At 39.9% G+C, this 20,461-nt stretch overlaps 9 protein-coding genes across 11 annotated transcripts; 4 read left to right on the forward strand and 5 right to left on the reverse strand.

Moving 5' to 3' along the window:
- Window positions 1-307: 307 nt before the first annotated feature.
- LOC137583953 (uncharacterized) lies at window positions 308-1,621 on the reverse strand. The gene is made up of 2 exons (XM_068299149.1): window positions 1,250-1,621; window positions 308-1,182 (listed from the first exon to the last, which is right to left on the reverse strand). Exons 1-2 carry the CDS (start codon window positions 1,475-1,477, stop codon window positions 658-660), a joined length of 753 nt encoding a protein of 250 aa, XP_068155250.1. The 5' UTR covers window positions 1,478-1,621; the 3' UTR covers window positions 308-657.
- A 104-nt stretch (window positions 1,622-1,725) lies between these two features.
- Window positions 1,726-4,588, forward strand: PpD3 (protein phosphatase D3). The gene is made up of 7 exons (XM_068299148.1): window positions 1,726-2,000; window positions 2,258-2,499; window positions 2,572-2,722; window positions 2,781-2,902; window positions 2,988-3,709; window positions 3,774-3,855; window positions 3,919-4,588. The coding sequence occupies exons 1-7, from the start codon at window positions 1,808-1,810 to the stop codon at window positions 3,976-3,978; spliced, it is 1,572 nt and encodes a 523-aa protein (XP_068155249.1). The 5' UTR covers window positions 1,726-1,807; the 3' UTR covers window positions 3,979-4,588.
- Window positions 4,589-4,921: 333 nt separating this feature from the next.
- Window positions 4,922-8,640, reverse strand: Tti1 (Telo2 interacting protein 1). Its single transcript, XM_068299147.1, has 6 exons — window positions 8,330-8,640; window positions 7,770-8,268; window positions 6,612-7,706; window positions 6,155-6,544; window positions 5,403-6,097; window positions 4,922-5,342 (listed from the first exon to the last, which is right to left on the reverse strand). Exons 1-6 carry the CDS (start codon window positions 8,512-8,514, stop codon window positions 4,955-4,957), a joined length of 3,252 nt encoding a protein of 1,083 aa, XP_068155248.1. The 5' UTR covers window positions 8,515-8,640; the 3' UTR covers window positions 4,922-4,954.
- A 27-nt stretch (window positions 8,641-8,667) lies between these two features.
- On the reverse strand, window positions 8,668-10,107 carry Rpt3R (Regulatory particle triple-A ATPase 3-related). Its single transcript, XM_068299150.1, has 2 exons — window positions 9,442-10,107; window positions 8,668-9,373 (listed from the first exon to the last, which is right to left on the reverse strand). Exons 1-2 carry the CDS (start codon window positions 9,983-9,985, stop codon window positions 8,700-8,702), a joined length of 1,218 nt encoding a protein of 405 aa, XP_068155251.1. The 5' UTR covers window positions 9,986-10,107; the 3' UTR covers window positions 8,668-8,699.
- Window positions 10,108-10,482: 375 nt separating this feature from the next.
- Window positions 10,483-13,280, forward strand: Alg12 (Alg12 alpha-1,6-mannosyltransferase). Its single transcript, XM_068299847.1, is given in 7 exon segments — window positions 10,483-10,983; window positions 11,041-11,173; window positions 11,238-11,411; window positions 11,474-11,627; window positions 11,681-12,052; window positions 12,108-12,590; window positions 12,592-13,280. Coding segments are annotated over 7 exon segments (2,052 nt in total). The 5' UTR covers window positions 10,483-10,857; the 3' UTR covers window positions 13,202-13,280.
- A 98-nt stretch (window positions 13,281-13,378) lies between these two features.
- Mpi (mannose phosphate isomerase) lies at window positions 13,379-15,019 on the forward strand. 2 transcript variants are annotated; one of them, XM_068300293.1, is made up of 3 exons: window positions 13,379-13,527; window positions 13,657-14,283; window positions 14,352-15,019. In XM_068300293.1, the coding sequence occupies exons 2-3, from the start codon at window positions 13,707-13,709 to the stop codon at window positions 14,963-14,965; spliced, it is 1,191 nt and encodes a 396-aa protein (XP_068156394.1). In that variant the 5' UTR covers window positions 13,379-13,527; window positions 13,657-13,706; the 3' UTR covers window positions 14,966-15,019. The 2 variants fall into 2 exon arrangements, with proteins under 2 accessions (XP_068156394.1, XP_068156395.1); XM_068300294.1 differs by having other exon boundaries at window positions 13,392-13,496.
- Window positions 15,020-15,025: 6 nt separating this feature from the next.
- Snap24 (Synaptosomal-associated protein 24kDa) lies at window positions 15,026-16,914 on the reverse strand. Its single transcript, XM_068300295.1, is given in 3 exon segments — window positions 15,026-16,388; window positions 16,390-16,640; window positions 16,714-16,914. Coding segments are annotated over 2 exon segments (636 nt in total). The 5' UTR covers window positions 16,618-16,640; window positions 16,714-16,914; the 3' UTR covers window positions 15,026-15,980.
- Window positions 16,915-17,172: 258 nt separating this feature from the next.
- LOC137584694 (uncharacterized) lies at window positions 17,173-19,095 on the forward strand. 2 transcript variants are annotated; one of them, XM_068300214.1, is made up of 3 exons: window positions 17,173-17,928; window positions 17,986-18,732; window positions 18,799-19,095. In XM_068300214.1, exons 1-3 carry the CDS (start codon window positions 17,334-17,336, stop codon window positions 19,011-19,013), a joined length of 1,557 nt encoding a protein of 518 aa, XP_068156315.1. In that variant the 5' UTR covers window positions 17,173-17,333; the 3' UTR covers window positions 19,014-19,095. The 2 variants fall into 2 exon arrangements, with proteins under 2 accessions (XP_068156315.1, XP_068156314.1); XM_068300213.1 differs by having other exon boundaries at window positions 17,174-17,928; window positions 17,977-18,732.
- MED6 (mediator complex subunit 6) lies at window positions 19,004-20,437 on the reverse strand. The gene is made up of 4 exons (XM_068300215.1): window positions 19,835-20,437; window positions 19,600-19,774; window positions 19,436-19,541; window positions 19,004-19,370 (listed from the first exon to the last, which is right to left on the reverse strand). Exons 1-4 carry the CDS (start codon window positions 20,044-20,046, stop codon window positions 19,093-19,095), a joined length of 771 nt encoding a protein of 256 aa, XP_068156316.1. The 5' UTR covers window positions 20,047-20,437; the 3' UTR covers window positions 19,004-19,092.
- Between the last annotated feature and the right edge of the window lie 24 nt (window positions 20,438-20,461).

The raw sequence follows: 20,461 nt of genomic DNA on the forward strand, positions 1-20,461 counted from the left end.
AATAGTATATACTCTTAATAGTTAAAGAAATTTAAATTTCTTTAATCGATGTGTTGATAATTATATTTCTATATAAAGTCTTATAAGAACTTCTAATACAATGATCCAAATGATTTAGTAGAGTTAGCTTTTCTCATTGCCCAATGTATTTACCAAGTCATTGTACTTGCTGGAAGAGAATAAAACAAAAGAGCTACGCATGAAGCCGATGCCGGCAAAGTGAGTAATAACAACAAAGTAAGGCACACCAATACATTCAGTTTTTTAGAGACGATAAGAAACAAAAAGAGAAGGCAGATGTAAGAACTTTGATTGCAAATAGAATTATTCATTTTAGAGCATTCAAGCATACGCATAGTTTTAATAAGAAAATTATAATTTTTGATTCATATTCTGAGATTTCGAATTGCAAATTCTTATAGTTAATGGAAATAGCTTACTAAAACATTTTGGTAAACCATTTTGCTAGTGTACGCTTGAGAATAAAATATGTATAATAAAATGATCTTATATATAAGGATTATTCGAAAGTCTTTTAACTTAAATGGCTAGGAATGCTTTTGATGGAATTCTTGAAGATTGCGAGATGGCAGATATCTAACAAAAAACTTTTTAACTACTCATTAAGTCTTTCTTTCTTACTTTATTCTTGTTTTTCTATGCCACTGGTGGCACCTCGGAAGAGACTGTAACGTTATTCGACTCGACCTGTTCTACAGGTTCAACAACGACAATCGGCTGCGGTGAAGGGGGCGACGGGGAAGAGGTGGGCGATTGTGGAGATGCATTCACCGCAATCGTTGTCACTGCAGCCGGGGCCGAGACATAATGGCCATTTATATCGGCATTGCCATCAGCGCCAGCATCCACATCGTCTACTGGAGTCTCTTGACGCAATACCTCTGCTAAATGGTTATCATTTTCTGACGCCTGGTTCTGCGCTGTTGTGTCTGCTGTTGCTGCTACTGTGTGCTCCATTTCTTGTTCAACTTCCAATTCATTGTCTCCGCTTGATCCATTTACATGTAAATGAACAGCAACGTCTCCATTGTGACCCGTCGGCCCCTTTAGCTCGTTGATAATCTTTTCCCCCACATTGGCATCGATTTCGTTGATTTTTTCCTGCAGTTTGCATTTGAACTCGATTGGCCACTTGGGGCTCCATTCACGAAACAGTTTAATCTGTTGTTGATGAATGCACCGTTAATTTGGCTATGAAATATTATTATGATACCTATTTTGTACTTACGCGGCACTGAAAAAGACTCATGGGCTTGTCCTGCACTCCTGACGACGCTAACGAGTTTGCAACGCCATTCACATAGACACCACCACCACCGCCGCCGCCATCACCCACATTTGTTAAGTATTCCACCAACACATACACAAAGTCATCACGTTGCAGTTCGCTCCACTCATGAAACCATTGAATAATGTAACGGAACTCGCCGTCCACTGAAAGATTACTCATAGACATGGGCTGATCTAGTCGCGGAATTTCTTGGTGTAGTCTTAGACACTTTCTCACTCTTCCGTTCGATTTGAAATTGAACCAATCCCCAAGACTCCACAGAAGCAACTCCCCAACACCACAACAACAACAAAATAACTTTGTTCTCTTGCCAAACCCAGTATAAAGTAAAGAATCCCAGTATAAGGCTACTCGTGACTCACGATAAGCAATCAACAATACATCTGTTGCGTTAGTCGTTGCACAATACTGAGAGTTTAGTTTGGAGCCGTTGCTTAACACTTAATAACATCGGCGATCAAAAAAAAAAAAAAATTGTAAAATTATTTAGAAAAGATGTTGTCGTCCGAGTTAGAGGTAGAACAAAAACCAACAGAAAACCAGCAGGAACAGCAAATTACCCCAACCGCGGAAATAACTGCTAGCAACCAAGATGGAAGGTCAGACACCGATGCTGCGACACTCAAGATGGAGCAAAATTTTGCCGCGGCCGAGCAGTACAAAAATCAAGGAAATGATTTACTGAAAAGTAAGTGGCCCCCAAATGTTGATATTCCTTGAAACATCGATGTATGAGGCGGATAGCCAATTTGTGTGTCAAAACGATGTACGAAGTATTTTAATATATGTACATACATACATAGTTGCGAATGGATATTTCAACATAACCTACAAAAGGTTGAAAACTTAAACGGCAACTATCAATGGGTTGATAATTTACAACTAATTAGTAACTCCTAGTGACTAATTTCTCTTCTGTCCCTTTTCCCATTCAACGCTTTGCAGCCAAGGAGTTTACGAAAGCCATCGACATGTACACCAAAGCCATAGAACTGCAACCCAACAGTGCTATCTATTATGCCAATCGATCATTGGCACACTTGCGTCAGGAAAGCTTTGGTTTTGCCCTACAAGACGGGATATCTGCGGTAAAGTCGGATCCCAGCTACCTGAAGGGTTACTATCGTCGGGCGGCGGCTCACATGTCGCTCGGAAAGTTCAAACAAGCGTTGTGTGATTTTGAATTTGTAAGTAGCAAAAAAAAACATATACATAATTTCCCGCCAATGGCTAACAGTAGTTTCTATGTCTCTTTCAAGGTGGCAAAGTGCAGGCCGAATGATAAGGATGCCAAACTGAAGTTCACAGAGTGCAACAAAATTGTTAAAATGCGGGCATTTGAAAGGGCAATCGCTGTAGACAAGCCAGAGAAGACGCTGTCGGAGATGTACCGCGATCTAGAGAACATAAGTAAGTGTGATGTGTGAAGCTAAATAATCGAGCCTAATCTCTACTTAACCACTTTTAGCTATTGAGGATGACTACAAGGGACCTCAATTAGAAGATGGAAAGGTTACTTTGCAGTTTATGAAAGATCTGATGGAGCATTATAAGGCACAAAAGAGACTGCATCGAAAGTTTGCTTATAAGGTATGTATTGACATAAAAATCAGATCATATCAAGAAGGGACAATTGAGCTATGACTTATTGATAATGCGCTGTTTTTTCTGAAAGATACTCTGTGAGATCGATGTGTATATGCGGGCACAGCCTTCCCTTGTCGATATATCGGTGGCGGATGATAATAAATTCACCATTTGCGGCGATATACATGGTCAATTCTATGATTTGATGAATATCTTTGAGATAAATGGATTGCCATCCGAGAAGAATCCATATCTATTCAACGGCGACTTTGTGGATAGAGGATCTTTTTCAGTGGAATGCATATTCACACTGTTTGGCTTCAAGTTACTTTATCCCAACCATTTCTTCTTGTCGCGAGGCAACCACGAGAGCATTAACATGAACCAAATGTATGGATTCACGGGCGAAGTGACAGCTAAGTATACCAGCACTATGGCGGATATATTTACGCAAGTGTTCAATTGGCTGCCACTCTGCCATTGTATCAATCAAAAGATTCTTGTCATGCATGGCGGCCTCTTTTCATCGGACAACGTGACATTGGATAATATACGACGAATTGAACGCAACTGCCAGCCACCTGAAGAGGGACTTATGTGTGAGCTACTGTGGTCCGATCCGCAACAATGGATGGGACGTGGACCCTCCAAGCGAGGAGTCGGCATACAGTTCGGACCGGATGTAACTGAATCATTCTGCAAGTTAAACAACTTGGACTACATCATTCGCAGCCACGAGGTCAAGGATATGGGCTATGAAGTGGGTCACAATGGTCAATGCATAACTGTCTTCTCGGCTCCAAACTATTGGTTAGTAAACTATAAATTTCCTGCTACTTCAAACACATTTTAACTTATCTCATATTATTTACAGTGATACCATGGGAAATATGGGTGCATTCATAACAATAACAGGCAACAATTTGCAACCAAATTACAAGTCCTTTGAGGCTGTGGTAAGTTCTTCATCTTTCTACTACATTTGTTTATTTATAATTCGAATGATTTTTTCTTTCCAGCCGCATCCTGATGTAAAACCCATGGCCTATGCCAATAGTTTAATGAACTGGTTGACGTAGTCAATGCAGCCGGTAATTTCCAACCAAACAACAAAAATACAACAGCCTATAAACAGATACACAACATACACAGCTTGAAACCCCATTAACGAACAAACATACAAATTCCGAGATGCTCAATAGACTTTTATGTATGTGCACAGCGAGCTATTTCACTGCTTAAGTATTTGTGTCAATACTGGCAATAAGAGCAGCGAGGAATCATTAAATTTATAAATTCAGCCTATATTTGATACAGATCGAAAACATCCACGTTTATATATATATATATACATATATTATATCTATATATATGTATATATTTAGAGTGGCTTTAGAAGTCGGGATGCAAAGTTTGAAATGGTGCCAAGCATCTGCAGTTCCGAATCCACAATGAAATTTTGAAAATTGCGAGTCAAATGTTTGTTTATGCCTAGCATTTAGTCATTGGCCACCAAGTCTATATACATTTACCTTTTATAGTTTTTTTCCTACTTATTCAATTATAATTATACTTTATTCTGCAAATGTGTATAGTTTTTGTTCAGCCCTTGCCTTGTTTATATTATATAGGAATCAAATTTAAAACCCAAAAACAAAAGAAAATAAAAGGTAATTTTTAGAAACAAAATACCTCAATTAGAAACTTTAATTTATCTTTCCTCTGTGCGCTTGAGAATCAATAAAAATTACTTCTATTGCGAATATACGTACGTATTTGTTGATAAATGTGTACAATGAATTAAAAAGTAGTTTAGAATTGAAATTTACAAAGTTTACAACTGATATTTTGTTGTCCGACTGAATACATTCATGTTTATATCTCTACCTAGTAGAGACGCATAGTCCTTTTACATACACATTTAAAATGAATCACAGTGAATTTACTTAAAGTGCTTATTTCTGAAAATTAAGAATCGCAATCTGGGTTTCTCAAATTTGTTCACTTAAAACCTTAGTCAAATCGATTGAAACGAATTTATGAATTACTTTTTTATTAGGTGTAATCGATTTCAATTTCATTTGCTGTACTGAAACCCATGGCTTTTAATATACTGTCCACATTGACTTTGTAGTCCTTAAGATGAGCTCTTTGGAGCAGTGTTATATAGATGAAGGGCCCGTTGTATGGCACAAGTTGTTGAAAGCACTGCCCAGCCAATGACTGCAGTTCTTTGGGTTGCGTCTCTGACAGATATAGGGCCACAGTATCTAGCAGCTCATGCAAATGCTTGCCGTCTACCTGCAAGCCTTGTATAAAGTCCGATAAGCTATGCAATAGCTTCAGTTGCAATTTATACTCCTGAGTTTGAGCTTTTGATGTCTCCAAGCAGCTGTGATTACTAGCTGCCCATAGGAATTGCTTCAATTGTGGTACAACGTCACTAATAAAACAAAAATTAAGAAGAAATTAAACGTTTATTCTTCAGAAATAAATTACTCACCTCAGACTACGTTTAAGTATAAAGTCCTTTGCATGAACACCCATTAAATGTAGCAAAGAGAAGCAGCGATTTAGCACTAATGCATCCTTTTGACGAAATTTCTCCATCAGGGGCTGCCAGATGAGATGAATCAGAGGTAACAATTCGTTCTCGTACTCTGAGAGGATTGGTACTCCGGTCGAAAGGCATTCCAATGCCAAAATCTGTTGACTTTGCTCAGAGTTGGGGAGGAATTTGATCACCTGGCTTAAAATCTCCTTCGTCATTTCAATATGGCGAGGCAAAACAGGTTTACTGGGTTCTGCCTCTGTTTCGCTTGCTGCCTCCGCGTCAGATTTTTCAATTTTCTCTTCTGGATTGATATTTGCCCTCTCTGGAGGTTCAAGTAATTCAGACATTGGTTTCTTGAGTACATTTAGCCAAGTGGTATAAATACTCTGCTCCTGCTCAGGTTCTGTGTCAATTTGCATGGGCATCTCATTAATTTCGTTAGTAGTATCATTTTTCCAACTTGACACATGCTTAAGGAATGCGTTGAATACTCGAAGATACGAGTAAACATTGTCTGTCTGATGAACCTTTGCGCACTCCTCTTGGATGGTCTGGAAAATGCTGTCCAGATGAGGCACATTACATTTTGTACTATACTGGAGGATCACAGTAAGTATATCGACGGCCGCACTGCTTTCAGGCGACTGAAAGAAAGAAAAAATGACACATTCTTATTCCTTAAATGTCTAAAAACGGCTCACCCTTTTAAGCAGTGCATTTAGATGGAATGTAAGGTAGTCCGTGGAGCATTCGATAAAGTGAGAAGGCTCTGCATATTTTAGGGCCAACTGCATGGACACAAAAGCAAATGTGGCTGCTTGCTGGACATATGTATTGTTATTTGCCAATTTTAGTAAAATTTTATATAGACTCCGGAATATATGACGATCAAAAGTGTCTCCTATAAAACTAGCACAGTGTCCCACAGAATCCAGTACCAGGCAAGTATGTAGTACGTTAAACTGAGCATCCAAAATGGTTACCCGGCATGACACCTGGTCATCCTCATCATCGGAATCACAGTCTTGGGTGCGGACCTCAACAGCTGATGTGTAAAGGCCAGGAGTCCGATCTTCAAACCAGTGCGAAGGCTAAAAAAACATGAAGAAACAACAAAAACTAAATTGGAAAACTTTTGATAAAAAAAATAGTCCTCACCTTGTTTACTTTAAGTCGCCAAGCTGCATCTGGCTGTAGCGCCAGTTGCCAGTGCTCGTCTCTCAGCAGCTGTTCCAACAACAGATCAGCTAATACCAAACGACTATCACGTGCTTCTCTATGGCGAGGAGTTATCATCACAGTCAGCATTAAAATGCATTCATTCATTGACGCTGAGCGTTGTTCAATCAGTTCTAGCCCATAATCAAAGAACAAGCGATTTAGTAAAGGTTCTGTCCCCAATAAAATAAGTATATCAAATAAAGCTTCTATACAACGCTGTGAGGTCAGGTATTTGAACTGACGCCAAATCAATTTGACCTTGTTTCTTGACTTATTGTCCTGAACGCTATGTAACGTGTAGTCTTCCTTGAGAAGATCACGAGTGCTTAGCAGACGTAGCCCCATTAACAAGCAGGTAACAAACATCTCCAAATTTTTTGGCACTAGAAGAAGAACCTGTAATTTCTCCACGCTGACATTGCTAAGAAAACCTTTAAAAAAGAGTAGCAATGCAAATTGCTCATTTTCCTCACAACGCTGTAGAATTCTTGGCCATTTGTTGAGATAAGTGTCCAAGAGAAGTTCTGCAGTTTCCTCAAAAATGCCTTTACAGGTAGTTCGTTGTTGAAGATCACTCAGTGTTTGCCTACAACGCTCAGCAATTGTGGCATCCTCGTCTTGAGATAAGGCCACAACGCTTTCAAGGATGTGGATGAAATTGTGTTGTAAATTGTGGGAACAGTGCGTAATCAGCATGCAGCACATATCTGCATAGGCTGAACGCACTTTGATGCTACTGTGGGCCCGAAGTATACTGGTATCCACAAAGATGGTGCGCAGTCGTTGTGCGGTAGCTGAAACCCAATTAGGAGACCTCAGTTCTGTCTGCATTTGTTCTAGTCGCTCCTCATTTTCCTGTGCAGATGATTTTCGGCTCCCGAAATAAACGTAATCGTTTCGTTCAACAAAATTCTCTGACGAACTCAGAAAAAGCTCCCGAAAGGCTGCGACGTCGTATCGAAGTTTGAAATACTCGTCTGTTGTCTCCTCAAACATAATGCAGATGATCCGACCCAAAGCCTTTACAGCACTCTGAAAATATCAATTTAAAATCGGATATAACGCGAGATTTCCTGTTAATGCTTTATTACTCACCGATTTAATGGACTCACCCACTTTGTCGTCTTTTAGCGATGTTTTAAACAACACCACTAACACTTTTGGTAGGAAAATGAATATTGTATTGGCCACTTGACTGCGCAGCACCACATCAACCGGATCTGCCTCGTCGTGGACATAAAATAGTACCATCAGGCAATCCAATGCGGATTGTACCAACTTGCGATACTTTTCCCGTTCAATTAGCTCCAAAAGGGTAAGAAGAATTTGTCCTATGATCACAACGGCATCCTTTCCATAGAATGCCTCAAGAACATCGGTCGTGGAACGACGCAATGCCTCCACTATGCAAGAAACTGCCGCTAGTTTGATTTCCTCGGAAAGATTCGGTCTTAGTACAGCTGCTTTGGAGTCTCGAACTTGTTGCAGCACCACAACCAATATGGATCGCAAGCCTTTCTCATCCGATAGATACATGTGAGAGATAATGTTTCTTAGGCAGTTCATTAAACTGGTGCGAAGTTCTTGATTTTCCCTAAATACGAAAGGTGATTTTAGTTTCGGTAGCATGCAGATTTATTTCCTTTTTTATTTACCCGCTTAAATCGTCCAGCTTTACGACTAGAGGCACCAAAGTGTGCACTTGGTAGACTCGCATTTCACCAAAATTAAAGCCCTCAATCTCGCGTTCCACTTGCCTCAAAGTGTCCTTGCTAGGCTGTTGTATGAAGCCCTCTATAGCGGGCTTAATGCGTGTCACATACCTCTCTAGGTGCAACATTTCTAATATAAATCCCTGATCGATTCGCAATAAATTTATTTATTTACTTGCATTACTGTTTTGATGGAACTAAATTAGTGGTGGACAAAATATCGATAGATTATCAAAAACAAAAGAACTATTGAGCGCTTAATTCAAAACTGCACAACCAACGACTTTAATAGCATATTTATTCATTAACATAGCTAATTGTAAAACTCATGCACTGCATCATCCTGGCGAACACTGGACTTATAGCCCTTTTCAAAATCCTTGAAGGTAACCACATAGCGGTTATCTCTTACAGCATGCATTCCTGCCTCCTGGCAAATAGCATTAATATCGGCATTGGAAATCTTGTCTGGACGTGATATCATGTCTTCGAAATCCACATCCTCGGACAAACTCATCTTACTGGTAATGGTGGAGAAGACCAAACGCTTTTGCCTGCGATCTGGCAATGGGAATTCAATTTTGCGATCTAAACGGCCCGGACGTAAAAGAGCCGGATCCAAGGTGTCTGCCCGATTGGTGGCCATAATCACCTTGACGTTGGTGGTCTCATCGAAGCCATCCATCTGATTTAGCAGCTCCAACAAAATGCGCTGGACCTCACGATCGGCTCCGGTCTGAGCATCGAAACGTCTAGTGGCAATAGCATCGATTTCATCAATAAAGATAACAGAAGGCGAATTCTCTTCGGCCAAGCGAAAAAGGTCGCGCACCATACGCGGACCCTCACCCAAATACTTCTGCACAAACTCAGAGCCCACAACACTTATAAAGGAGGCAGTAGTATGGTGAGCCACTGCCTTGGCCAGCATGGTCTTGCCGCATCCAGGCGGACCAAAGAGGAGCACGCCACGTGGGGGGTCAATACCTATAATTACAGAGTGTTAGCCCTGGTGTTAGTTCGAAGTCCTAATTGATGTGGCGTTTTTGTCTTACCAATCTGCTTGTACAACTGAGCATGAGTCAGCGGCAATTCAACCGCTTCACGTATTTCCTGCTTTTGTACGTCAAGACCACCAATATCGGAATAGGACACATCAGGCTTTTCGTCCGGTGACATCATGGTGATGGTGCTATCCGCCTCTGGAGGAATTAAATCCACAAGGCTATTGCTCTGCTTGTGAAGAGCCACCGATGCAGAGGGTTTGAGTTGCTCTCTGTCAATGGTGGACAGGACACGAACATAATAGTTAGAACCAGTTGTGGAAGCCACAATACCGTTGTTCTCATCGACTGCCTCCAGAAACTGACCAATTACCAAGGGAACAGCCTTAATGCGCTTCACCTCCTCCTGGGCGTGAGTAAACTCCTTTTTCAGATTTTGCTGCTCCTCCTTGATGTAGTCCTCCTGCACTTCAATAATCTCTAGCTGCTGTTGCAATTTTTTGTACATTATATAAAGATCCTCATCTTCGAATTTGTCGTATTTGTTGACAGCTTTCTCGTTAACATTAGAGCTAACACCTTGAAAAATATCCATTACGTCTGAAAATAGTTCAATTTGATCCTTTTGTGTGCGACGCGAGCTGAAGTTTGATTTTCATAGGATGACTTTGAAATTTTAAAATGTCAAAGCGACAGTGAACAGTAAACGAAGTTGACAAATTTTTAAATGTCAACCCTATGACAACTCTGGATAACAGTTTGGTCTGGTATCTCAAACATTAATTCAAAACTTTATATAATTATTTGACACAATTTAATAAATACTTAATTGCAACAAGAAAAAAAACAATCATTTGGTTTTTTGAAAACATTTAATAGTAAAAGAATTAAAACAAGTACTGAAGCATATACCTATTAATTCATGATATTTCTGATAATAATACTTAATGGTAAAAGGCAAATGTGTGATAACCCTTTTTTGTTTTTGTCAGTTGTAATTTGAAAATTTGGATTTCTTCATTTCGAATTGGGCTCTGGCAACTCTGTATCGTAGAAAAAGATATGGCAACACCACGTCAAGAAACCTGTTGTCTGCTTGCGGCGCCGACCAGTTCTATTTATATTTTATTTATTTCTATTTTGGAGTGTACTGTATATTATATTCCATAGACGGCATATATTCAAATAGTCAAAGAGAGAACTTAGATTATAAAATCTAACAATATAGTTTTTGCTGAAACATTTGTGTAGGCCGGTATTTGAAATTAAATGGTACAAGCGTAGTTACAGTGCAATAATACATATATAAATCAACTACTTGCAAATATCCACAAAGGAATATCTAAATATACATATACATATGTGTATATACTTATTGGTGTCGCCAAACAATATCGACAGTTATGTAACAGACCTGTTGGTGTTTTACTGACTCATAATTAAAGTTCCAAAGACTCTATTTTGATCATGGATTTGTTGGTATTCTTAACGGCTGCGGCACACCTAGTTTACACTCCCTTTACGAAGGTTGAGGAAAGCTTCAATTTACAGGCCATGCACGACATTTTATATCTACGAAATAACTTCACACAGGTAAGACAAATTCGTTAAGTCTTTAAAGTCAAGCTTTAATTAATTCTTTTCATTCAGTACGATCACCATGAGTATCCAGGGGTGGTGCCTCGCACATTTATTGGCCCTCTGGTCATATCAATTGTGTCTGCCCCATTTGTGCTGCTATTCGAGGCGCTGAACATCAATAAGTTCTGGGCACAATATGTAGGTAAACAGAATATAAATCTTCTAAAGTTTTATTTTTGTTAATGCATTTTTTTGTGGTGTTACAGTGCGTCTTGTACTCGCTGGTGCCATCTCAGTGGCTTGGAATAAACTGCGACAGGCGGTGACAAGGATCTATGGCATCGACGTGCGGCTGTGGTTTACAGCTATCACGATTACACAGTTCCATTTTATGTTTTATATGACTAGGACATTGCCAAATGTATTTGCTTTGCCCTTAGGTAAGTTTTTTGTTGGAACTTCATTGAAAGCTCTTTGGTTTAATTAAATTAATTTGTTTCAGTTCTTTATGCGGTTGCATCGTGGCTGCTAAATCAGCAAAAGCAGTTTGTAATCTCGTCAGGCATAGCCATACTTGTATTTCGCTCGGAATTGGCTCTGTTTTTGGGCCTTTTGTTGGGTGTAAGCTTGCTGCAAAAAAATCTTTCCGTCGATAGGTAGTAGATTGGCTTTTTTATGTTTAATTCCCATAATACTGTTTAATTTATAGACTGCTGAAGATAGCTATACCAGCAGGTGTTGGAATTTTGACAGCCACTGTGCTGGTGGACTCGTTTTTCTGGCGGCGTCTGCTTTGGCCAGAGGGAGAGGTTTTGTGGTATAATACTGTGCTTAATAAGAGTTCGAATTGGGGAACATCCCCACTCCTTTGGTACTTCTACTCGGCTCTACCTCGTGCTATGGGTGCTTCATTGGCATTTGTACCAATTGGTATTTATCTGGAACCTCGTGTTCGTAAATTGGCTCTGGCGGCAATAGGTTTCGTCCTACTTTACTCTTTATTGCCGCATAAAGAACTCCGTTTCATCATTTACGTGTTTCCTGTGCTAAACATAGCTGCCGCTTGCGGTTGCCAGAGAATGTAAGTTAATGTCGTTAAAAAACCGAATGTAATTAATTTTGTCCTTTATGCCTAGATGGATGAACAGCGCCAAGTCAGCATGGCATAGTTTTCTGGCGTTGGCCTCTGGTGGACATCTGATACTAAATGTGTTTGTCACCGTATTCCTTCTGGTCATTTCGGGCACAAACTATCCTGGCGGCGCTGCCTTGTCCCGGTTGCATCGCTTGGAAGTAAACAATGGCAATGTTTCAGTTCACATAGCCAATTTGGCCGCTCAGAGCGGTGTGTCCAGGTTTATGGAGATACGCAGCGAATGGGCGTACAGCAAGGACGAAACTATGAACTATACTCAAATGGAAATAGCGAAATACAGTCATCTATTGGTAGAAGCCAAGAATAAGCAGAACAGTGAATTGTGGACAGTACTCCAGGAAAATTTTGATACTCTGGAGTTTGTTGATTGCTTCAATAGCATAGGAATTCAATACAACTCTCTTCTACCAGTGCGAATAAAGACTAAGCCCTGTATTGGCATTCTCAAAAAACGTGTGCCAAAAAACAAAAAAAACGAAATCGAAACGGAAAAAAGAAACGGGAGATCCAATTGCAAAAGTAAAGACACCCATGGAAGAAACTGGATCTATAGAATCAATCGACGTCATTGCGATTGAGGAAAAAGAACACGAACCATTAGTATTACTTCAACCGGATGTCGATGAGGACGATGGTATTGTATCAACTGTAGAGGAAACTTCATTAGAGATCGAAGCTGAAGATGGAACAGATACTGAGGCTGAAGCATCAAATGCACCTGCCAAGGAAATCAATTTCCAGGAACTACGGAATTTAGCCTTGGGACAGGCCACTCGTAAATCCCGAGTTGCAACCAAATTGAAAATCAGAAAAATTATCGAACAACATTACCGGGCAAAGGGAAAATATATTGAAAACGACTCTGTAGAGCAGGAACATCAACATAAAAACACTGCCATGCGGCAGTCTGTTAAATCTATAATCAAGCAGGAAAAAATAAAAGAAATGATTGAACAGATTGCCACCATGGATCTGACACGTATTTGCGATTTGGAAAAGACATCTACAAAGGACTGCCTGAAACAGGTTATAGACAAAATAGATGATAATAATAGTGGAAAAGCGAAATTATAATATGAAATTTTAATACCAAAGAAAATGTTTGCCTAAATTATGACCGAAACAATAAAAGTAACAATAATTATGTTTTAAATGCAATGGCTTTGTACTCGGCCTACTCGGATTAAGTTTTCAGCGGAAATTTGTTTTAAATTTCAACGGTTCATTTGCCATCCAGTGTAAAATCTAAAATATGGCAACGCCTTATCTTTCAAAACATTATCTGATCTGGCATCATACCACCATTAGTGTGGCAACTCAAAATTAATTGTTTTAATAATTTTGCGGCTTGTTCTTATCGCATTTTTAGGTAATCAACGTGGCCGACAAAACTGATAAAAGTAATTATTTTATGTCGCTAACTCTTGCAACAGAGTTGTTCCATTCGGCTTCTTCTGTTTTTCTCACAAACCACCCACAGCGATAACACGCCGACTCATAGCTATCATCTGTTTGCTTATCACCTTCAGGTTGACCTTAGTTTGTTTTGTTGGGCAGCTGGAAGAGAATTGCTATCATTATGGAGTTGACTGGCTGGGTGAAAAACTATGAATGGGGACGTGTTGGCATCAATTCAGCTGTGGCGCAACTGGCTATGGCCAATGATCCCGATTTTAGTCTAAATGAGACGGAATCTTATGCCGAAATGTGGATGGGCACTCATTTGTGCGGTGTATCCATAGTCAAGGAAACGGGCGAGACTCTAGACCGCGTGCTAAAAAAGGATTTGCCTTATTTGTTCAAAGTGCTGAGCATTAAAAAGGCTTTAAGCATTCAGGTCCACCCAAATAAATGCGAAGCTGAGCGCCTGCACAAGGAGCGGCCGGAGATCTACAAAGACGCGAATCATAAACCAGAATTGGCCATTGCCTTAACACCATTCCTAGCTCTGGTGGGATTTCGACCTGTGACTGATATAGCAGATTTCATTGATGAATTTCAGCCATTGACAAAGCTGATAGGGAAAGAAGCTGTGCAACAGTTACACGCAGATCCCAATGCAGATTCGCTTAAGTTATGCTACGAAAAGCTTATGAAATCAGATGACGCAGTCATAGCAAAATGCATCCAAGATATAGCGAAAAACTATCAGAAAGGTATAACAGCGTTATGTATAGTTTACATAAATATCAAAACCTTTTATAATTCTTTGTGTATCTCTCAGAATTGAAGCAAAGCGAACTTCTGGACGTGTTTAATACAATCAATAAAGACTTCCAAGGAGATGTCGGTGTCCTATCTATATTTTTCCTCAATCTTGTGCGCCTACAACCCGGACAGGCTATTTATTTGGGAGCTAATGAGATACATGCTTACTTGGATGGCGATTGTGTTGAGTGTATGGCCTGTTCTGATAATGTAATACGCGCCGGTCTAACTCCCAAATACAAAGATGTCGAGCAATTAATTGCATCAGTTATATTCCAAGGTGGCGCTGCTCACAGCAAACTGTTCGTACCCTATCGAATTGACGATACCGTGCAGGTGTATGTGCCACCTGTGGATGATTTCGCCGTGATAAACGTGGCCATAAAGCACACTGTTGACACTTATAAGCTGCAAATCCAAGCATTTGGCTCCATTCTCCTATGTCTGGGAGGATCACGTACACTGCGACTGAACACCAAAGATGGTGTCAAAGAGATAACCCTGACCCGAGGCAGCATTGTGTACATTCCTGTTGAGGCGGCTCCAGAAATAGAATTCGCCTCAGCTGAAGATTGCGGAGAGGATTTCACTGCGTACATAGCCACATACAACTACTTTAGATTGGCTTAAATTCAAAATTTGTAATCTTCCATAATGTGCAATAAATCCATAAAATTAAACAAATACGTCTCGAGTTTTCTTTGCTTTTTTTATCATCGAATAATTGCAATTTAAGAGCTAAATGAATTTAAACTAAAGTGGCAATAGTAGCAATTACTGTTCATAAAGTATACAATCTAATCAACATACACACATACATAATAATACATTTATAATAATTAACAACAGATATATTAATTTACGACCACAAACGATTTATGTGTTCGGTTTTAATTCTTTTTTCGGATTGGGATTTGTTTCAAGCAACTCATTTACCTAAAGTAAGATAATTCAAGACTGGGCTATTTGTATATTGGTTGAATAAGCCAAATGGTTAAACATTAATTTAGCCACGATATGGACAACATCATCGGCTAAATAAAACCATTCGTCATCCGTAAATCTCAATTGCGCTAAGCTTGTATGAGCAAGTCGTGCGCATCTTGTTTTTCTTTTTCTTTTTTTTGTGTCATCATTTCTGACTTAAGTTTTGTAGTTGTAAATATATAAATATATATATTGTAGATACATTTGTAGTTCACATAGTTTGGTTTCACAAAAGGTAGTATATATGTACGTAAAATGCCTCAAAAAGTTTTGTACCCAAAATTAGAGTACATCCATACGGTAAATCTCATAATAAATTGTGTGTTCTTTTGTCTTTTTTGTATACAATTGTAAAGTTTAGGTAGAGTTGAGATGGGTTAGTTGCGTTAGTTAGTTCATACATATATGTATGTATATATGTCCATTCACTTTGTATTTGTATATAATATAAAGAGTTTTGGATGACACGGGGACCGCAACAAAAAAAAACTATGTAAATTCAGATACCATCAGTCATCCGATCTACATATATGCATTTTGTGCCCATAACATTTGTATTTGTTTTTCCCTCTATCAGGGTGGGAAGGGGGAAGTTAGTGGGGTGGTGAGAAGTCAATGAGTGAGTGGTGGATCGTTCGTTTGGCAAGTTTGTGAGAATTTAACTTTTGAGCAGATTATTTGCGCGCTTATTAACACCATCCATTCGTATATTATTGGCATCGCCTTTGGCATTGATGCGTTCAATTTGCTTGTTCTGATTCTCTAGCTCGGATCCCATGTCCAGGGCCATGTTACGCAAATTACCTAACATGGAATTTACCTGTCCAAGGTTTTCGTCCATCTCATCCTCGCGAGCGTCATTAGTTATGCGAGCCACATAGCCCGATTGTGGGGGAGCACCCATGCCACCACGTTCACGTTCATCGATCACCCGCTGGGGTTGGCTGGCTACCACTTTGCCGTCGTCGTTAGCCTTCCATGCGTTGTCTCCATCATCTTTGATGTTAACCTTCTTCCAGGGCAAAACGCAAATGCCACAGCATTTCTCCATGCCGCTTAGATTTTTTCTCTGCCTCTCGCATATCGGCATTAATACGATCCATTCCTTCTTCAATGCGGTCGAGCTGCTCGCCTTGATCGTCCAGGGCCACTAGAGTGCGAATTCCAGCCTCTTTGCTTTCGTCCATAAGGCTTAACATACGCCGTGTGCTCTCCAATGACTCATCGGCCACCTGGGCTGATTTAAGTTGCAGCTCCTGAAGCTCCGTACGCGGTTCGTTCTCAACAGCTGCCATCTTAATACTTATAGTTTAGATCACTGAGAATGATTGAATATCTTAGCTTCAGCAAGTGGTTGCGTTGAGAATGCAAAAAATGTACAAATGACTCACAATATCAATGCGGATGTGGCTGCTGCAACAGATGAATTTAACTGTATTGTGTATAAAGTTATGTGGATATTTATGTGTTGATTTAAGCTCGATATAGTTTTGGTCAAGGAACTGAATTTTTCTTGATTTTTGGAACAAGAAGAGTTTTTACAACCCAAAATAAAATCCGAATTTGTGTATATATATAACCCAGCAAACAGAATCCAATGAGTAGTTTGCACCGATACAATTTACAACCGATAACCCATCGATAAACAACATCGATAACCTTTTGTTTATCGCCACTTTGAAATTTTTTGAAAGTGTTGATCAACAAGGCTTTTTTAAAGAAAATGTCAAACGCTTAGTTTACATAAATTCTACCGACTAGGAAATTTTTCATTAACTTCAGTTTTTACCTAGCAATAAGGAAAATTTAAAAAAATATAAATTTTCGCCAGGCCAATAATTTTGTTTAACGCCGTTGCGCAAATTTACGCGCGCTTAGTGTTGGCTAATGCATTTTAAATATTAACGCTTTAAATACAAGCGTCGTTTTGCGATCAGGATACAAATTTTATTCAAATTCAGTTTGTTTTGTTTTGTTGTTTGTGTTTACAATTTTGACAATTTATATCATCATGGACAACTCCCGGCGATCGGTTGCCGCAAACGAGGACAGCATTAGCATGTATTTGTCCTTTGATACCGACAATGATACTATGTCGTCCATAAGCAAATGGCAATCTGTGGCAAGTCACATTGAGGTGCAGTCCACCGAGTTGGATTTTAAACTAGACAACACTCTGGAGGAAAATCAGGGCAAGCGTAAGATTTTGCAGCAGATTAACTCGATTGACAACGAAACGGATCATGTTTCGCCTTTGCGCCCCTTTGACAAAAGTCTTCTAAACAAGCACAATGCCTTAAGTTCCACGCCTTCGAAGATGATCGTAGTGCCAGAAATTAATTTAGATTTAACCCAAACTGATGCCGAACAGATTTCAAATAAGGAAAACGCTTATCCTAACGAGGAATCGGGCAGCGGCAATACTGGAGATAATTCAACACTATCTTCTTCTGTGGACATAACAGCTACCACAGTAAAAGCAAATACCCTGATGATTGATGGTACAATCGATGAGCCTTCTACTTCTGACTATCAGAACAATAAAACCAATGGGAATAATGTTTATCCCTTAAGTGCTGATGTTATTTTGGAGAACATCACCGAGGGTGAGTAAATTCCATATAATAAAATGAGCACAGCGCTAATTTTAGTAGATTTCGCAGTGTCCCATGAAGAAGAACCATCAGTGTCTCTCGCTGAGGTTGATAAAAAGGCTGTCCAAGTAGATGAAGTGGTTAATGAAGTTTCACAGCTAATTGAAAGAGTTCTGAAGATATCTGAAGGTTCGGTCAAAGCTCCAACATCAAAGCCAGTTCCTAAAGCCGTAAAATCAAGGCTATCCAGCATACCAATGCCTCGGGCACGTCGTTCGATGTTGCCCACATCTGGCGCGGAGACGCGTGGCTTTACAGTTAAGCAGCGCATGTCTGTTGTGGTCAAGACCACGCTTAATAGTCCAGCTCGCAGGCTGAGTACAATGGCAATGAACCGTCGCAGTTGCCTCCCCACGGCTTCCAAGGGCCGTATTTCCATTAATCCAACTGCTAAAGCAGTAAAACCTGCTCCGATTAATACCGAATTGCAAAATAAACCAGCTCCTCAGGCAATCACTTCCCGGTTGAAGAATGATAATGGGGTAAAGCCATTAAAGAGACTCAATATTGGATCAGGATCGCAATCGACAGTTAATAAAAATCGCTGCAAATATTGCGACAAAAATTTTGCACTGGAACGCGCACTACATATTCACCTGATGCAAAACTGTGACAAGATACCGCCAAGTGAGAAGCGAAAGTTGCAGTTCACTGAGCTGAATCATGTAAGAAAGGCAGAATTACCTAAACTGGGGGCAGCCACCCAGCAGGCCGCCCGTCCAAATATCAAGACACCCACTGTCCCTGTGGGAAAGGGTAAGGAACCTCAATTAACATTTTCTTGATCCCCACAAAATTTATAATTTTCCCTTATTTATTAAGCTTCCTCGTCGAGTGGATCTCATCAAATGGCACCTCCATCTGCTAAAAAGGTGCCAAAGAATGTGGCTCATGCTGGTGTCTGTCGCACACCCACCAAGTCTGTGCTTTGCCACACTTGCAAGCAATCTTTCAGGAGCGTTCTTGATTACACCAATCATTGCCTGACTAAGCATTCCAAATCGAACAAGGACTCGGCTGAAGCAGCTAGAGCTTAGTATTTAGTCAAATAGCATTTCGTTTAACCTAAGTTGAGTTCATATTTAATTTACTTCAGTTCAAAATATATATTAGCAATCATTTTGACTTCTTCTCGGGAGGTGGTTTCATGTCAACGCCCTCCGTTTTAATGTCCAGCGGACCGGTTGCATCTGTGGGATTGTCACGCGGACTCAAATCATCTCCGCCTGGCATATGCTGCGGAAGATTTTGCAGCATGGGTGGTATTGGCGGTGGAAATTTGCGTAGGAGTTCGGCGAGCAGCATATCTACACGTTGCTTTTGAAAGAGAGTGCCACTATTCTCATCTTTGACGGCATTCGAGTCTTTTTTGTCGGCCTTAGCCTTGTCCGACACTGCAATAATGGAAGAGGTTTAGTTATCGAAGGGTTATTAAGACGTTCAACTTAAATTTACTTACAAACTTTATTGGAAGAAAAGTCCCAAGTGTATCCCTTGTTGGGATGGTATCGGGCATAGCTACTGGCCTCCTCAAAAGACGATTGCAGATTAACCACAGTGTTAAGCTGCAAATATAGATAGAAATGTGTCAGATGTTTCCACAGATGTCCTTTCAGAACATACTATTCTGGCATTTATAACGTTGGCCAAATCGGGTGCTTTATAAACAGTTCCACCAATTATATAGTAATCTGCTATAGGTGTGGCTTCAGACGGATTGTGCCGATGCTGTTTCCGTATCACATATAAGATAGGCTCCGCCACGTGCAGAAGTATATACTCTGTTCCAATCATGTTGCTGCAAAATTTTCAATTGATAAATATATATTGAATGTACATCGATGATAGGTTGACTTACTGCAAATGCTCCGGGCCGAGACGCTGCATACGTATTGTTTCATTGTTACAGACATGATCGTAGAAGGGATTAGATTTTCGACAAAAGTAATCCATAACGGTCTGTGGACTCAATGTGGCCATCATTTGGGTGTCGTGCCAAGAGAGGCGCAGATGATTCTCTGGGGCATTGGCATTGCTATTGCCCTGGGCGGCCATCTGTCGGTTAGCCATGCCGGCACGAGACTGCAGGAAGCGTCAAGTCGACCTTGTTATCTAGTATTAGTAGGTCAATGGCGTCGACGTTGGCGTATCTTTCCTCTTTGGCGGATTGTTTACTTTCTATTTATAGTTTATATTTGTTGCACTTTTGTCGATAATTCTTTTATTTGATTTATTTGTTGTGTAATAAATAATTTAGTGTCGTCAGGTCGGGATCGAAGGAAAAAATTGCTGCTCCCTTTCTCACTCCTTATAATTGACAACAGTAAAGGTAATGCAATAATACCGTAAGTTATTTCTGTTTTTTTCACAAGTTGTACCATAAACTACGAAAAATCGTGTTTATTTACTTGTTGTTTTTTTGTTTATGGTGTGTTTTTTTTTTCTATTTATCTGTTTCCGCCGATTTACAACACTGTTGGCCATT

Source organism: Drosophila tropicalis, unplaced genomic scaffold, assembly GCF_018151085.1.
Source record: "Drosophila tropicalis isolate 14030-0801.00 unplaced genomic scaffold, ASM1815108v1 contig_878, whole genome shotgun sequence".
Lineage (NCBI taxonomy): Eukaryota > Metazoa > Arthropoda > Insecta > Diptera > Drosophilidae > Drosophila > Drosophila tropicalis.

What these genes read in the sequence shown, in the direction of transcription:
- Rpt3R (XM_068299150.1), bottom strand. Translation starts at nt 9,985, where the DNA reads ATGGATATTTTTCAAGGTGTTAGCTCTAATGTTAACGAGAAAGCTGTC. An exon ending in TCAGTTGTACAAGCAGATTG is followed by an intron (nt 9,374 to 9,441) that starts GTAAGACAAAAA and finishes CTGTAATTATAG; the next exon opens with GTATTGACCCCCCACGTGGC.
- Mpi (XM_068300293.1), top strand. Translation starts at nt 13,707, where the DNA reads ATGGAGTTGACTGGCTGGGTGAAAAACTATGAATGGGGACGTGTTGGC. An exon ending in AGCGAAAAACTATCAGAAAG is followed by an intron (nt 14,284 to 14,351) that starts GTATAACAGCGT and finishes TGTATCTCTCAG; the next exon opens with AATTGAAGCAAAGCGAACTT.
- PpD3 (XM_068299148.1), top strand. Translation starts at nt 1,808, where the DNA reads ATGTTGTCGTCCGAGTTAGAGGTAGAACAAAAACCAACAGAAAACCAG. An exon ending in AGGAAATGATTTACTGAAAA is followed by an intron (nt 2,001 to 2,257) that starts GTAAGTGGCCCC and finishes AACGCTTTGCAG; the next exon opens with CCAAGGAGTTTACGAAAGCC. An exon ending in CCGCGATCTAGAGAACATAA is followed by an intron (nt 2,723 to 2,780) that starts GTAAGTGTGATG and finishes AACCACTTTTAG; the next exon opens with CTATTGAGGATGACTACAAG.
- LOC137584694 (XM_068300213.1), top strand. Translation starts at nt 17,334, where the DNA reads ATGGACAACTCCCGGCGATCGGTTGCCGCAAACGAGGACAGCATTAGC. An exon ending in TTTGGAGAACATCACCGAGG is followed by an intron (nt 17,929 to 17,976) that starts GTGAGTAAATTC and finishes TAATTTTAGTAG; the next exon opens with ATTTCGCAGTGTCCCATGAA. An exon ending in CACTGTCCCTGTGGGAAAGG is followed by an intron (nt 18,733 to 18,798) that starts GTAAGGAACCTC and finishes TTATTTATTAAG; the next exon opens with CTTCCTCGTCGAGTGGATCT.
- MED6 (XM_068300215.1), bottom strand. Translation starts at nt 20,046, where the DNA reads ATGGCTAACCGACAGATGGCCGCCCAGGGCAATAGCAATGCCAATGCC. An exon ending in CTCGGCCCGGAGCATTTGCA is followed by an intron (nt 19,775 to 19,834) that starts GTAAGTCAACCT and finishes AAAATTTTGCAG; the next exon opens with CAACATGATTGGAACAGAGT. An exon ending in CTTTTCTTCCAATAAAGTTT is followed by an intron (nt 19,371 to 19,435) that starts GTAAGTAAATTT and finishes CCATTATTGCAG; the next exon opens with TGTCGGACAAGGCTAAGGCC.
- LOC137583953 (XM_068299149.1), bottom strand. Translation starts at nt 1,477, where the DNA reads ATGTCTATGAGTAATCTTTCAGTGGACGGCGAGTTCCGTTACATTATT. An exon ending in TGAGTCTTTTTCAGTGCCGC is followed by an intron (nt 1,183 to 1,249) that starts GTAAGTACAAAA and finishes CATCAACAACAG; the next exon opens with ATTAAACTGTTTCGTGAATG.
- Tti1 (XM_068299147.1), bottom strand. Translation starts at nt 8,514, where the DNA reads ATGTTGCACCTAGAGAGGTATGTGACACGCATTAAGCCCGCTATAGAG. An exon ending in GGCGACTTAAAGTAAACAAG is followed by an intron (nt 6,545 to 6,611) that starts GTGAGGACTATT and finishes ATGTTTTTTTAG; the next exon opens with CCTTCGCACTGGTTTGAAGA. An exon ending in TAAATGCACTGCTTAAAAGG is followed by an intron (nt 6,098 to 6,154) that starts GTGAGCCGTTTT and finishes TCTTTCTTTCAG; the next exon opens with TCGCCTGAAAGCAGTGCGGC.